Source organism: Cetorhinus maximus, chromosome 10, assembly GCF_964194155.1.
Source record: "Cetorhinus maximus chromosome 10, sCetMax3.hap1.1, whole genome shotgun sequence".
NCBI classification, from domain to species: Eukaryota; Metazoa; Chordata; class Chondrichthyes; order Lamniformes; family Cetorhinidae; genus Cetorhinus; species Cetorhinus maximus.
The window spans coordinates 4,443,452-4,456,540 of NC_135888.1; the positions used below are offsets into that span (position 1 = coordinate 4,443,452).

Below are 13,089 nucleotides of genomic sequence, written 5' to 3' on the forward strand. Positions count from 1 at the left end.
TTTTCCCCTCTTAATCAATCAATCTCTTGGGCCTCCTTTGCTAAATTCTAAACTGCTCTCAGTCCTCAGGCTTGCTACTTTTTCTAGCAACTTTATATGACTCCTCTTTGGACCTAATACTATCCTTAAGTGTTAGTAACAAGGGTTATTGAAAGGTAGAAGGCAAAGGTGAAGGAATAATAGTAGTATGTTGCCATTGTAACAAGGCTGGACATACAAAATCAAATTGTTAGAGGTTAAATGGGAAAATAATTGCAGTGATAGGAACTTAAGAGTTCTGTAAGTAAAAGTGCTTTGGGCTCTGAGACCCAAGTGAAAGTCAGGCCATCAGCGTTTATACAGATGAAAAAGCAAGAGTCAGTATTAGCTGCAGAGGTGGGAATGCACATTCGCAACCTACCCCAGAAAGTTCTGAAGGGCAAGTTACAGAGAGTTGTTTAAAGATTTTATATGCAAAGGGAAAGTATATCCATGCGTTCTGGGAAGAGCAGGAAAGACCATTAAGATCTTAAGAGATACAGGGGCTAACCAGTCATTAATGTTTTGGGATAGTGCCATCTGCTGTCCAGAAGGGCTACTGCAGGAGAAATTGTTAGTCAGTGGAATTCATTTGGGGGCGGGGGGGGTGGTGGGAGTCAAGCCTATTTTCTTATATGGAATAAATTTAAAAAGTGATTTGAAAACAGGAGAGGTGATCGTTGGAGTGGTGGAGAAATTGCCTATTTATTCAATTTATTCTGGGAAATGATATAGCTGGATTGCAAATATTGACTACACCCACTGTAGTACAGGAGCCTTTTGGGATGCAATCAACATAGTTTTTACAGAAGGAGCATCCTGGATTGTTTCCAAATTGTGTGGTGGTGAGGTCAAAAGACACACAAACTTAAACAGGGAGAGGACAAATCTAAAAGATGGGGAGGATACAGAACCTCAGTTGGCTGGATCTATCTTTGAAAAGATTACTCAGGAAGAGAAGGATGAAGAGGATGAGGCTGAAGTGCTTAGTTCCTTGAAGTTAGTGGAGTTACAGCAGCAGGATTCAGACATAAAGCAGTTATACCAGACAGCTTATTCTAAAACAGAAGCAGAATACATTTCATAGTGTGATTACCTTAAAAACAATGTGTTAGTGAGGAACTGGAGACCACCTCATGTCCTGGCAGATGAGAAGTGGGTGATAGTGCATCAGGTAGTGATACCATCTGGGTACCAGAATGACATTTTGAAAGTGGCTCATGAAATTCCAATGGCTGGACATTAGGGAATTAGGAAAACTCAATCTAAGATACAAAAACACTTCTATTGGCCTGGACTACTTAAGGATGTAGTTAAATTCTGTCAAACATGCCACGCATGTCAAGTGATAGGAAACCTGAAGCAGTAATTAAACCTGCACTTTAACTCCAACTCCAGCATTTGAGGAACCTTTTGACAGGGTCCTGATTGTGTAGGACGCCTTTCTAAGACCAAAAATGGAAATCAGTATTTACTGACAATCATGGATGTGCCCATGAGATTTCCAGAAGCCATACCTTTAAATAAAATCACAGCAAAGGTGACTGTAGAAGAGTTGACCAAATTCTTTACAAGATATGGGTTACCAAAAGAAATAGTCGGATCAGGGTTCAAATTTCGTGTCACGGCTGTTTAAAGAACTGTTGAACAGCCTAGGAATAAAGCAATTTAGGTCATCAGCCTATCACCCTGAATCACAAGGTGCCTTAGAAAGGCAACATCAAACTTTAAAGACTGATTAGAGCATATAGTCAAGACTACCCACATGATTGGGATCGAGGGATTCCATTAGGGTGCCTCTAATGAGTCAACAGGGTTCAGTCCTTTCAAGTTAAATTATGGTCATGAAGTAAGATCATCACTCAAATTGATTCAGGAGAAGATAGTGAGTGAAAGTTGTGAAACTACTCTCATGGATTATGTGACGAAATTCAGAGAAAGTTTGAGGAGGACATTTGAGCCAGGTAGGGAACAATTAGAGATATCACTGCAAGTGATGAAGGCAAATACAGATAAAAAGGCAAAGGCTCATAGTTTTAGTAGCTGGGGAAAAAGTGTTAGTATTGTTGCCAATGTCAGACGAACCATTTAGTGGACCTTACCAAATCGAAGAGACTGAGTGAGGTAATCTATGTAGTAAATATCCCATATAGAAGGAAGAGTCAGCGAGTGTGCCATGTAAACATGCTAAAAAGGTACTTTGATAGAGAGGATAAACAGAAGGAGATACTGGTAGCGGTAGGTAAGGAGGAGGAAACAAATATTAAAGATTCTGAAATTGACCTTCCTCTGATTAAATTGGACAATGAGGAAATACTTAAGAATCTAATATAACCAGATTATTAATCTGATATTTAAGTTACCTTCCAGAAAATGGGCGTAGTGATTTACAAGAGCTGTTGCAGTCAAACAAAGCAATTTGTGGATATAGACCAGGGAAAACAAACTTGGCTTTGCATGTTGTTGATGTGGGGGATTCAGTTTCAATAAAACAAAGCCCATGTATATATATTAAATCCACTAAAATTGGCTCAACTGCAGAAAGAAATTGAATTTATGCTTAAAAATGACATCATACAGCCCTGTCACAGTAATTGGGGTTCACCCATTGTAATGGTGCCAAAACCAGATGAATCAGAAAGACTACGTATTGATTGCCACAAGGTAAACGCAGGAACAAAGGCGGATTCATATCCTATTCCACGATTGGAGGATTGTATTGACAGAGCGGGACAGTCAGCGTTTATCACAAAAATTGACTTGCTGCGAGGTTACTGGCAAGTACCCTTATTGGAAAGGGCAAAAGAAATCAGCTTTTGTGACGCCGGATGGTTTATATCAATGCCAAATAAAGCCGTTTGGTATGAAAAATGCACCAGCCACATTTCAGAGACTAACAAAGTGATTGAAGGACTGAGCAATTGTACTGTCTATGTTGATGACTTAAGTGGTATTCAATCAAACCTGGGGGGAACATCCACGACATTTAAAAGGGGCTGTTTCACTGGCTACAGGAAGCCAATTTGGTGATAAATTTGGCTGAAAGTGATTCTGCAAATGTGAAAGTTACATATTTAGGCCACGCTATTGGACATGGTCAAGTGGCCCCACGAGATGCGAAAGTAAAAGCTATTGTAGAGTTCCCAGTGCCTACGATGAAACAGGAAGTTTTGAGATTTCTGGACATAGATGGATTTTATTGGAAATCTGTATCAAATTTCAGCAGTGTAGTTACTGCACTGATTGGTTATTGGAAAAGAACAGGAGATTCCAATGGACACTGAGTGTCAGGCTGCATTTGATAGCTTGAAAGCTGTACTAACCACTAAACCTGTTCTAGCAGCACCTGATTATGCAAAGCAGTTGCAGATGGCTGTTGAATCCAGTGCTGTGGGTGTTGGTCCCGTGTTGCTGCATATTTCTCACGTAAGTTGAGTTTGCATCAGAGGAATCTAAGAAACTTGAAGTTTGGTTTTAGCATTGCAGCATTTTGTAGTGGATGTTGCAAACAATTCTCCAGAGACAGTTGTATATACGGACCACAATCCTTTGAGGTTTCTGGGAAAGTTTTGAGATAAAAACACCAGACTCTTCCGGTGGAGTTGGTTATCGCAACCGTTCAATTTTAAAATCACACATGTGGCTGGACGAGAGAATTTAATTGCAGATGCGTTGTCAAGAGCTTAAGTTTAAAAGGACTTGGATGTTGGGGAATTGAGAATGGACTAGAATGAACTTTATTCTTACAAAAGAATTATATATATTGTCATGGTTGATGCATGTACATAATAGTGTAATAGTTTTTTTTATATAAGTATAATAACTGATGTGAAACGGGTTGAGAAAATGAAAATGTCCTTTTGAAATATGACAATTCATTCTTTTCCGTTCAGAGAGGTGTGAAATTGGAGTTTTAAAAATATTTTTGGGAATATGGTGGTATTCTGTAAAGAAGGGGGTGTGCGTGTGTGTGTGTGTGTAATTAAACTGGGGGAAGGTTAGTAAAGACAGCTTACCTGTGGGAGCAGAGAGATGAAAGGAGCTAAATGCATGCATTTATAATGAGAGGCTATGGTGAAGTTGAATGTAGAAGTAAATAGGTTGGGTTTGAAATTTAAATTATAAATTAATTAGGAACTTGACTTTTCAGCTTTTAAGTTTTGATGGGAGTTTAGAAGTGACAAGGGACTTTTACAACTTACAAAGGTTTCATAGGTAAACAAGGGAAGGTTATTCAATTTTATTTGACCAGAAAGTAGAGGCAATAGGAAAACAAGAAAGATTTTTATATTTTGGGGAAAACTGAGTTCAAAGAGTTGCTTAGAACAATGGAGTCTAAGGTCAAAGGAGAAAAGGATATTTAAGGAAAAATGTTTAGTTGAGTTGTGTTGGCTACGTGGGGGAGATGTCCTGAAATCAGCTCTGCGCTGAGAAAAGTTATGAATTTGATGCAGTTATCCAGTTTCAAGCAAGAGAAGTCTTTGTTTTCAGAAAGCATATTGTTTTCTGAACCTTTCTTTCTGGGATTTCCACAGCAGAGTGAAAGGGAGTGAGAAGCTATGTGGTATTATTTGCTAAAGTGAAAGCAGTTTTTGCCTTGGGTAATTGGATTTTTATGCTTAAAAGCTAAGGGAACTGCTGCCAAGGAGTTTACTTGTATGTTCTGACAAAGTGGGTTTTTTGGGGAATGTTGTATAAGACTGCTTTAACTGTGTCATTTTAATCTTGTGTGCTAACGTTTTTGTTGTTCTTGTTAATTAATCTTTAAATTTTAAAATCCTAAAAAGGTGTTACTGGGTTTCTATGCTTCTTGGATTAGTAGTTTTCCCCTCATTTTCAAAATACAAAAAAAAAGTTATGATCAGTAAGACAAGTTTCCCTTGGGATTTGGCTTGCTCAGCGAATAATATCAGCTGCAGTCAAAGCAGTGTTGACAATGCCATCAAGCAGCACTTACACAACAATAACCTGCTTACTGTTGCACAGTTTGGGTTCCAACAGGGCCACTCAGCTCAAAACCTTATTACAGCCTTGGTCCAAACATGGACAAAGAGCTGAATTCCAGAAAGGAGACGAGAGTGGCTGCCCTTAACATCAAAGCAGCGTTTGACCGAGTGTGGTATCAAGGACCCTGAACAAAATTGGAGTCAATGGGAATCAGGAGGAAAGCTCTCCACTGGTCAGGATCACACCTAGCACAAAGAAAGATGGTTGTAGTTGGTGCAGGCCAATCATCTAAGGCCCAGGTCATTGCTGCCAAGTTCTTCAGGGTAGCCTCCTATACCCAACCATCTTCAACAGCTTTATCAATGACCTTCCCTCCATCATAATGTCAGAAGTGGAGATGTTCGCTGATGACTGCACAATGTTCAGTACCATTCACGACTCCTCCAATGCAATCCATGTCCACAAGCAGCAGAACTTGGACAACTTTCAGGCTTGGGCTGGTAAGTGGCAAGTAACATCCACACCACACAAATGCCAGGCAATGATCATCTTAAACAAGAGAAAATCTAACCATTTGCCCTTGCTGTTCAATGGCATTACCATCACCAAATCCACCACCATCAACATCCTCTGGGTTATCATTGACCAGAAACTGAACTGGACCAGCCATATAAATATTGTGGCTCAGAGGCTGGGAATTCTCTGGTAACTCGCCTCCTGAATCCCAAAGCCTTCCACCATCCACAAGGAACAAGTCGGGGCTGTGATGGAATACTCACCACTTGCCTGGATGAATGCAATTCCAACAACACTTAAGAAGCTCTCAACATATTCAAGACAAAGCAGCCTGCTTGATCAACACCCAATCCACCGCCTTAAACATATTCACTCCTCCACCACCAACGCACATTGATAGCAGTGTGTACGCCATACAACATACAAACATACAAATTAGGAGCCAGAGGTCGTCACTTGGCCCCCTCGAGCCTGCTCCGCCATTCAATAAGATCATGGCAGATCTAATTGTAACCTTGACTTCACATTCCAGCCTACGCCCAATAACCTTTCATCCCCTTGCTTATCAAGAATCAATCCATCTCTGCCTTAAAAATATTTAAAGGCTCTGCTTCCACCGCCTTTTGAGGAAGAGAGTTCCAAAGACTCACGACCCTCAGAGAAAAAGTTTCTCATCATCTCTGTCTTAAACCGGCGAGCCCTAGTTTTTAAATAATGAGACCCCATCGTTCTAGATTCTCCCACAAGTGGAAACATCCTGTCCACATCCACCCTACCCCATCAAGATCTCTCAGGGGTTCAATCAAATCACCGCTTGCTCTTCTAAACTCGAGCAGATACAAGCCTAGCCTGTCCAACATTTCCTCATAAGACAACCCACCCGTTCCTGGTATTAGTCTAATAAACCTTGTCTGAACTGCTTCCAAAGCATTTACATCCTTCCTTAAATAAAGAGACCAATACACAGTACTCAGATGTGGTCTCACCAATGCCCTGTGCAACTGAAGAATAGCATTTCTACTTTTGTGTTCAATTCCCCTCGCAATAAACAATAACACTCTATTAGCTTTCCTAATTACTTGCTGTATTTGCATACTAACCTTTTGCAATTCATGCACCAGGACACCCAAATCCCTCTGCATCTCAGAGCTCTGCAATCTCACCAATTGGATAATATGCTTCTTCTTTATTCTTCCTGCCAAAATGGATAATTTCACATTTTCCTTCAATTGGCCAGATCTTTGTCTGCTCACTTAACCTATCCATGTCCCTTTGCAGCTGCCTTACGTCTTCTTCAGAACTTACTTTCCTACCTGTGTCATCAGCATATTTAACAACCATACCTTCAGACCCTTCATCCAAGTCATTTATATAAATTGGAAAAAGTTGAGACCCCAGCATGGATCCCTGTGGCACACCACTTATTACATTGTGCCAACCAGAAAATTACTCATTTATGCCTACACTATGTGTCCTGTTGGCTCGCCAATCTTCTATCCATGCCAATATATTACTCCTACACCATGAGCTTTCATTTTCTGCAATAACCTTTGACGTGGCACCTTATCAAATCAAATATTAGATGTACTACATCAGCTTGCCAAGCCTCCTTCAACAGCATCTTCAAAATCTGCAACCACTACAATTTAAAAGAAGAGTGGCCACCTTCAAGTTCCGCTGCAAGCCACATGGCATCCCGAGTTGGAACTACATTGCCATTCCTTCATTGTCATTGGCAACCAGAACTCCCTTCCTAACAACACTATAGGCATACCTACACCAAATAGATTGCAGCAGCTCAAGATGCGTGGCTTATCGTCACCTTCTCAAGGCTGATTAGGGATGGGCCACAAATGCTGGTCTTGCCCACAGTGCTCACACCTCATGAAAGAATAAAAAAAATTGCTTAGTATTCAAAAATCGATCAATCTCTATCCTGAATATGCTCAATGACTGAACATCCACAAACTTAAAACAAATGCATTTCCATGCATTAAAAACTAGTTTCTCTACCAGTTTTCCAACAAACTGAAAGCCTAAAATCAACACTCAGCATATAGAAGTGTGGGAACATGGTGTAATCACGTAAACTGTGTCCATTGACACAGCTAAAGTTGTCCAGGATTGTCAAATTAGGAAACGTTTCTGCAGACAAGCAAATTCATTCAAAGTACCAAGGAGAGTAAAGCAGTTTTCCATAATCTTTCCCTTTCACCCAAGACTTGTTATCATTCTCCAACCAAGAATATCAGTACCAGACTACTGCCAATGCTGTTCTGCCACTGCTTGTAAAAAGGGGCATAAATGTCACTGTCAGTCAAACATTTGGGGGAGGCTTTTCTCCCCATCGGGTGGGTTGGGCGGGAGCGGATCGGCTGCACGTCGCCATTTTACATGGGAGGGCCAATTAAGGCCCGCCCAACGTGACGCGCACCCGGAAGTGCTGAGCGCTCCCTGTGGGGGTGAGGGGAGTAGGCTGAGTCAGGGCTTGCGCGCATGCGCACGAAAGGGCGCAGAAACCTCCGAGGCACAGAGCTGCCTCAGGGAGCTTATTAAAATTTCTACAAATCAAAGATAAGGAAAAAAAATTTAAAGACATGTCCCCTCATGTAACAGTGTCACATTGAGCTGGGACATGTCTATGAATTTTATTAAAAGTTTTTATTAATGTTTTAAAACCTTCATGAAACCTCATCCTGCCCGTGGATGAGTTTCATGATAAATGTGAAGGCCGCCTGGGCTCTTCACCTGCCCGCCAACCTTAAGGTCGGATGGGCAGCTCAGTTAATTATTTTAATTGCAATTTAAATGGCCTTAATAGGCCTTTGACAGTTCGGCGGGCATGTGGCCAACTCCAGTGTTCGCCCGCCAGACTGAGTATCTGAATGACGCGTGGTGACGGTGGGACGCATGCCTGAAGCCCCTGCTCGCCGACCCGAAGATTCTGCCCTTGGTCACAATTTTCCTACCCTGTGGCAAAGCACCAACATTTTTTCTAAACATTCCCAGCAGAGAATAGGAACGTATTACGACACCCATCATGAAACATACTATAAATTAGCTGAATAATATAATAATAATAATAATAATAATACAGTTTCGGTATATCCCAACTGTTGTTCCAGGGAAATTTTACAACCATGGGCTGACAGCTGGTAAATAAATCTTGTAAAATTTTACTGCAACACTAAGGCACTCTGTGTATTGAGGGATTAAACTCTCCCATTTGACTTTCCGCACTCCCTGTCCCCTTTCCTCCCCACTCCACACCCTACCCCCTCCCACAGATGGGAGACATTTCACCTTCTTCTGAATGAATGTAGGCCAAGAAATCAGGAAGTGTACGAAGCAGAGCTCAAAGCTGTTATCTGTCCACATGTTCTTTGTCTCCACCCGCTCCACCCCCTTCAAAAAAAAAAGAGCCTTAGGTTTCTGTGAGCTTTAGATGGTGGTTGCTGCTCTGAGGCATTGATGCTCTGACATGGTGTTGACTGGAGTGCCTGAGGCACATGTGGGTTGCCAACAGTTTCTGGTGGTGGCGGTGGCTGGGGGGGCCAGGGGTGGTGGAAAAAAACAATAGTGCAAGGTAAGGGAGGGCCCAACAACAAAGTGGCCTAGACTGGAGGGCTTGAGGGAGTTGTGTAGAACAGCAGGGGGAGGGGGAGGGAATGGCAGGAGAGTGGTGGAATGGGGGATGGGATGACATGGAAAGGATGGATGGCATGGGATGGGATGGGAATTTAAGGAAGATGCAAGAAGGTTACTAATTTCACAGCAAATCTGAATGTGAAATGGCCGGGAGAAGGCAGCACAGGGAGGTGGGGTGGAATGGCACAATACTAACTACACTTAGACGTTTTGCGGGTCTTGATTAGCTTATGCAAGAACTTTGCTGGATAAGATCGACTGTGATTAATCAAAATTAAGCCATCAAAAGTTGTATTTTGCCTTCGCTAAAAACATATCAGTTATGAAAACCAAACTTGTTCATAATTCTAAAGATATTTTCGATATGCTCAATGTACAGCATGCTCAAAGTTAACACGCCAGCTTCCTCAATACTACGTGCATGATGAATAATAATAATAAATCATTTCCGTTCAAGGAAAAACATTCTATGGCAAAGCATTTCTCAAGATATCTACAGAGGGCGCTATTAAGTAAGTAAATACATTGTTTTTAGCTTTTAAAAAGCAAAAGCCATTGCCAATTCTTAAATAAGAACTGATTTAAATATTAATTTTATTGCATAAATTTACAAAATAAATTAAAATTAAGACTAGTTACTTATGTGAAAGGATGGACAAAGTTAAAAACATAATCATACAATGCCAAGATTTTAAAATAAAACATTCACAAAATATTCCCAGCAAATTTTAAATAAGCACCATTCCCCTTTCTCATTAACTTATAATTAGCAATGCCAAGTCCAATGAATATTACTGAAGTACATGAAACCAGGATGGTATGCGTAACATTCACAAACCACCCATGGCTGAGCTCTGCTGAAGTGAAGATTTAATTTACAGCTTCTCCCAGGCACTCCAATGCTTTCAACTTCAAGAAAATAGCAGCATTATGATGACACTAAACAGAATTATGATTCAGAGCACCTGCGGTAAATTACAATACCTGCTTAACAGGCAAATAAAAACAGTTTCCTCATTTTTATGTGCGAGGGGGGCACTTTAAATGAGATTTTAAAGGCACAAAACACAACCATGTTTCTTTGTTATTTTCCAGAGCAATTTTACAGCATCTTTATCTCGTAAACTGTGCAATGATAACAGTACCTGTCCACATAGAAAGGGAAACAAAACTTGGTCAATGTCTGCAGAACTTCCTGTGGAGAGAAAACAGAGAATTTATGCATCTTATGGGGCCAATAAATCTAATATTAACTGCACCATACAATTACACCTTCCTTTCCCGCCAACCCCCACTCCCCGGCCTCCCTTGCTCCATAACAAAATGGGAGACAGGTCAAAAAGTAGGACGCCTATCATTTACAGAAAGAAGCAATGAGCAGTCAATCACTTGTAATAATAAACAATATCAACCTTCATTAAATATGGAAAAACTGATCAAGATTTGCACATGGACAGGCTGCAGGGGTTACCTCATGCAACCTCCCAGGGGATTGGAGGTTGGGATGCTGAGTGTTAACACCTCTCCTGAGACTCTCTTCAGCTTGGCCATATGGATCATACTAAATAACACCAAACCACATGGGCTTATCTTGGCCCAGGCTGCCACTGCTTCCAGAGCTTTGGCTGTTACCTAGAAACAGGGACTGATGGGATTAGAAAACCAATGGTAGAGTATGACAAAAGAGAAGACCACAAAAAACAGCATCACCTTTCTCCAGTCTAACATTCTTTTTTAGCAATGCAAAATGGTAGGCACATGAAATATTTTAGGCACCTGAACTGTTTTACATCACAAACACAGAGGTTTCAAGAAAAGCATCATTTTGTTTTTTAAGTTACATGCTAACATGCAACTGCAACATTAGATTATTAAAAGTTTATAGTTTTTTTTTAAATGTCTCGAGATCAAGTTTCAAGTGCCTCCACTGAGACAATGCAAATAATGAAAATGCTGGAGAGCACAGTATCTGTGCAAGCAAGGAGGGGGCCGAAAGGACCGAGATACTTTTGGGGAAAATCAACTGTTCAGATAAGGGGTACTATGCTACACTTGCTGAAAACTCATTTTAAAAATCAACCTCAAACAGCAGCTAAAAGATTGCCAATATCAATGCTTTTCCACTTTTGTAAAAATATGCACGTCAGACTATATTAAATTCAATATATTTGTCTAACATTTAAACCAAAATTAGGAATTTTTTAAATTTATAAAATTAGGTTACTTGAAATGTTCTTCATAGCCGTAATCTTTATCAATCATAATATCAGGTTGAATACATTTCCTACAATGCATTGATATATGGCAGCACATCAAAGATCAAATAAAATGGCTTTAAAATGTTAAAAATGCATTTACCTGTTTACCAGTTTCATAATATCAATCACTTTTAAGAACGTCCTTTTCCTTTAAAAAAAATCTATTTACCTTCAGGTGGGGCAAAATATTTTTTTTTTAAATCCTCACAATAGCAAACTAGCCCTTGTGTGTTTGCAGCTAAAAAACCATGCAGTTTACATTACACAAACATTTTTCATAAAATGGTTTGTAATGTTAATTACATTTTCACTTTATATTCATATATTTTACATGTGGATGAGAAATAGCTAATTAAATTTTCCTGCGGTCCCAGTGAACCAGTTCAAGCTGCGGCTGGATTGCCTAAAGCCAATTTGAACCTTCCTGATAAATTAAACATTATTTTGCACACGTAACAGTTCTCTTACCAGTACTCTTGAATGTCGAAAACTACATTTCTAGCAGTAACTTAAGGTTAAGCAGACCGTGCACTTAGTTACGCAATCATCGCAAATCATGCAAAATATTTTATTCCCACAATAGGTTTTCCTACAGAAATGTTTGTTCTAAATCATACCATGTGATGCTGTTCTAACTATTGCTATAAGCAATTGACAGCAAGGAATCAGACTTGTGATCCATCACTCCGTTTAACCTGTCAACCACATGTTGCAACAGGCCTGACATTTACAAACCACCTTTGGTATCTTTACATAAACTCTTGTAGTTCTGAACAATAAATTCCTTCTGCTACAAAAGTAAACTCACTTCATGCCAGTGCCGTTTCAGAGGCAGGGCAAAACAGCTGATACAATATTGCAGGCTATATCACACTCGCCACTAATTAGCCCTTCTCCCACTTTGCAGGAAGTCTCGCACTCTTCACAGCAATATATTATTAATTGTAATTGTCTATACCTTTCTGCAATTACAAACCCGTTCCATGCACTATTAAACATTCAGGCCATTCAGTCAACGGACAAGAATTACTTAATGCCTTGTAAGCTCAGACACTTAAGTTTACCAATTAGTTTTCAATACTCTTCTGAAATACCATCCACTTTACTGAACATATTTTACAAAGAACAAGGTAGCACCAAATATCTGAGCGCCATTAAAAAGGATTTTAAGATACTGGATTGTTGTTCAAAAAAACTACATTATGGAGGAAACTTGCAATCACAGAAGTGTGCATATAGTCCAATTTTGTAGGTTTAAAAAAGTGTTAGATTATATTACACTTCATAAATACCATGTTGTACAGACCACCATACAATGTTTTAAACAATAAAATACAGGGCTAAGCTTGTGTCTATGGACTATGAATTGGACAGAAAGGTATTCCATTCAATTAAATGCACTCAAACAGTTTTCTTAGTTGAAATCAACATGGTTTTCTTGTGCACACTAAATTTATAAAGCAGATACCAGCCTGTGAAGTAATGTCAGCTGAATGTAGAAAAGCATCTTAGAGAAAATGCAAATGTATTTTACATAAGTAATTTAAATTACAAAAAAACATGAATAAACCAAGCCAGGTGAGGTTTGAACATACAGACAACAGAACAGAGAGTTATCAATGTGTCTGTACAACACAAACAAAATACCGTACATTAAAGAACATTGTTTTGTTTAGAAAATTGCAGCAAAAATGACTGCAAT

At 39.8% G+C, this 13,089-nt stretch overlaps 1 protein-coding gene across 12 annotated transcripts in view; it reads right to left on the minus strand.

Annotated features, from left to right (window-relative positions):
* LOC144685412 (DENN domain-containing protein 1A-like) overlaps positions 1-13,089 on the minus strand; it is a 604,549-nt gene that overhangs the window by 372,978 nt on the left and 218,482 nt on the right. For 11 of the 12 annotated variants that reach the window (XM_078549861.1, XM_078549856.1, XM_078549859.1 and 8 more), the window contains one exon: positions 10,275-10,324. The exons of the other annotated variant lie outside the window; for it this stretch is intronic. In XM_078549861.1, the coding sequence (XP_078405987.1) occupies positions 10,275-10,324 (50 nt within the window). The remainder of the gene's footprint in view (positions 1-10,274; positions 10,325-13,089) is intronic. 12 annotated transcript variants of the gene reach the window in all.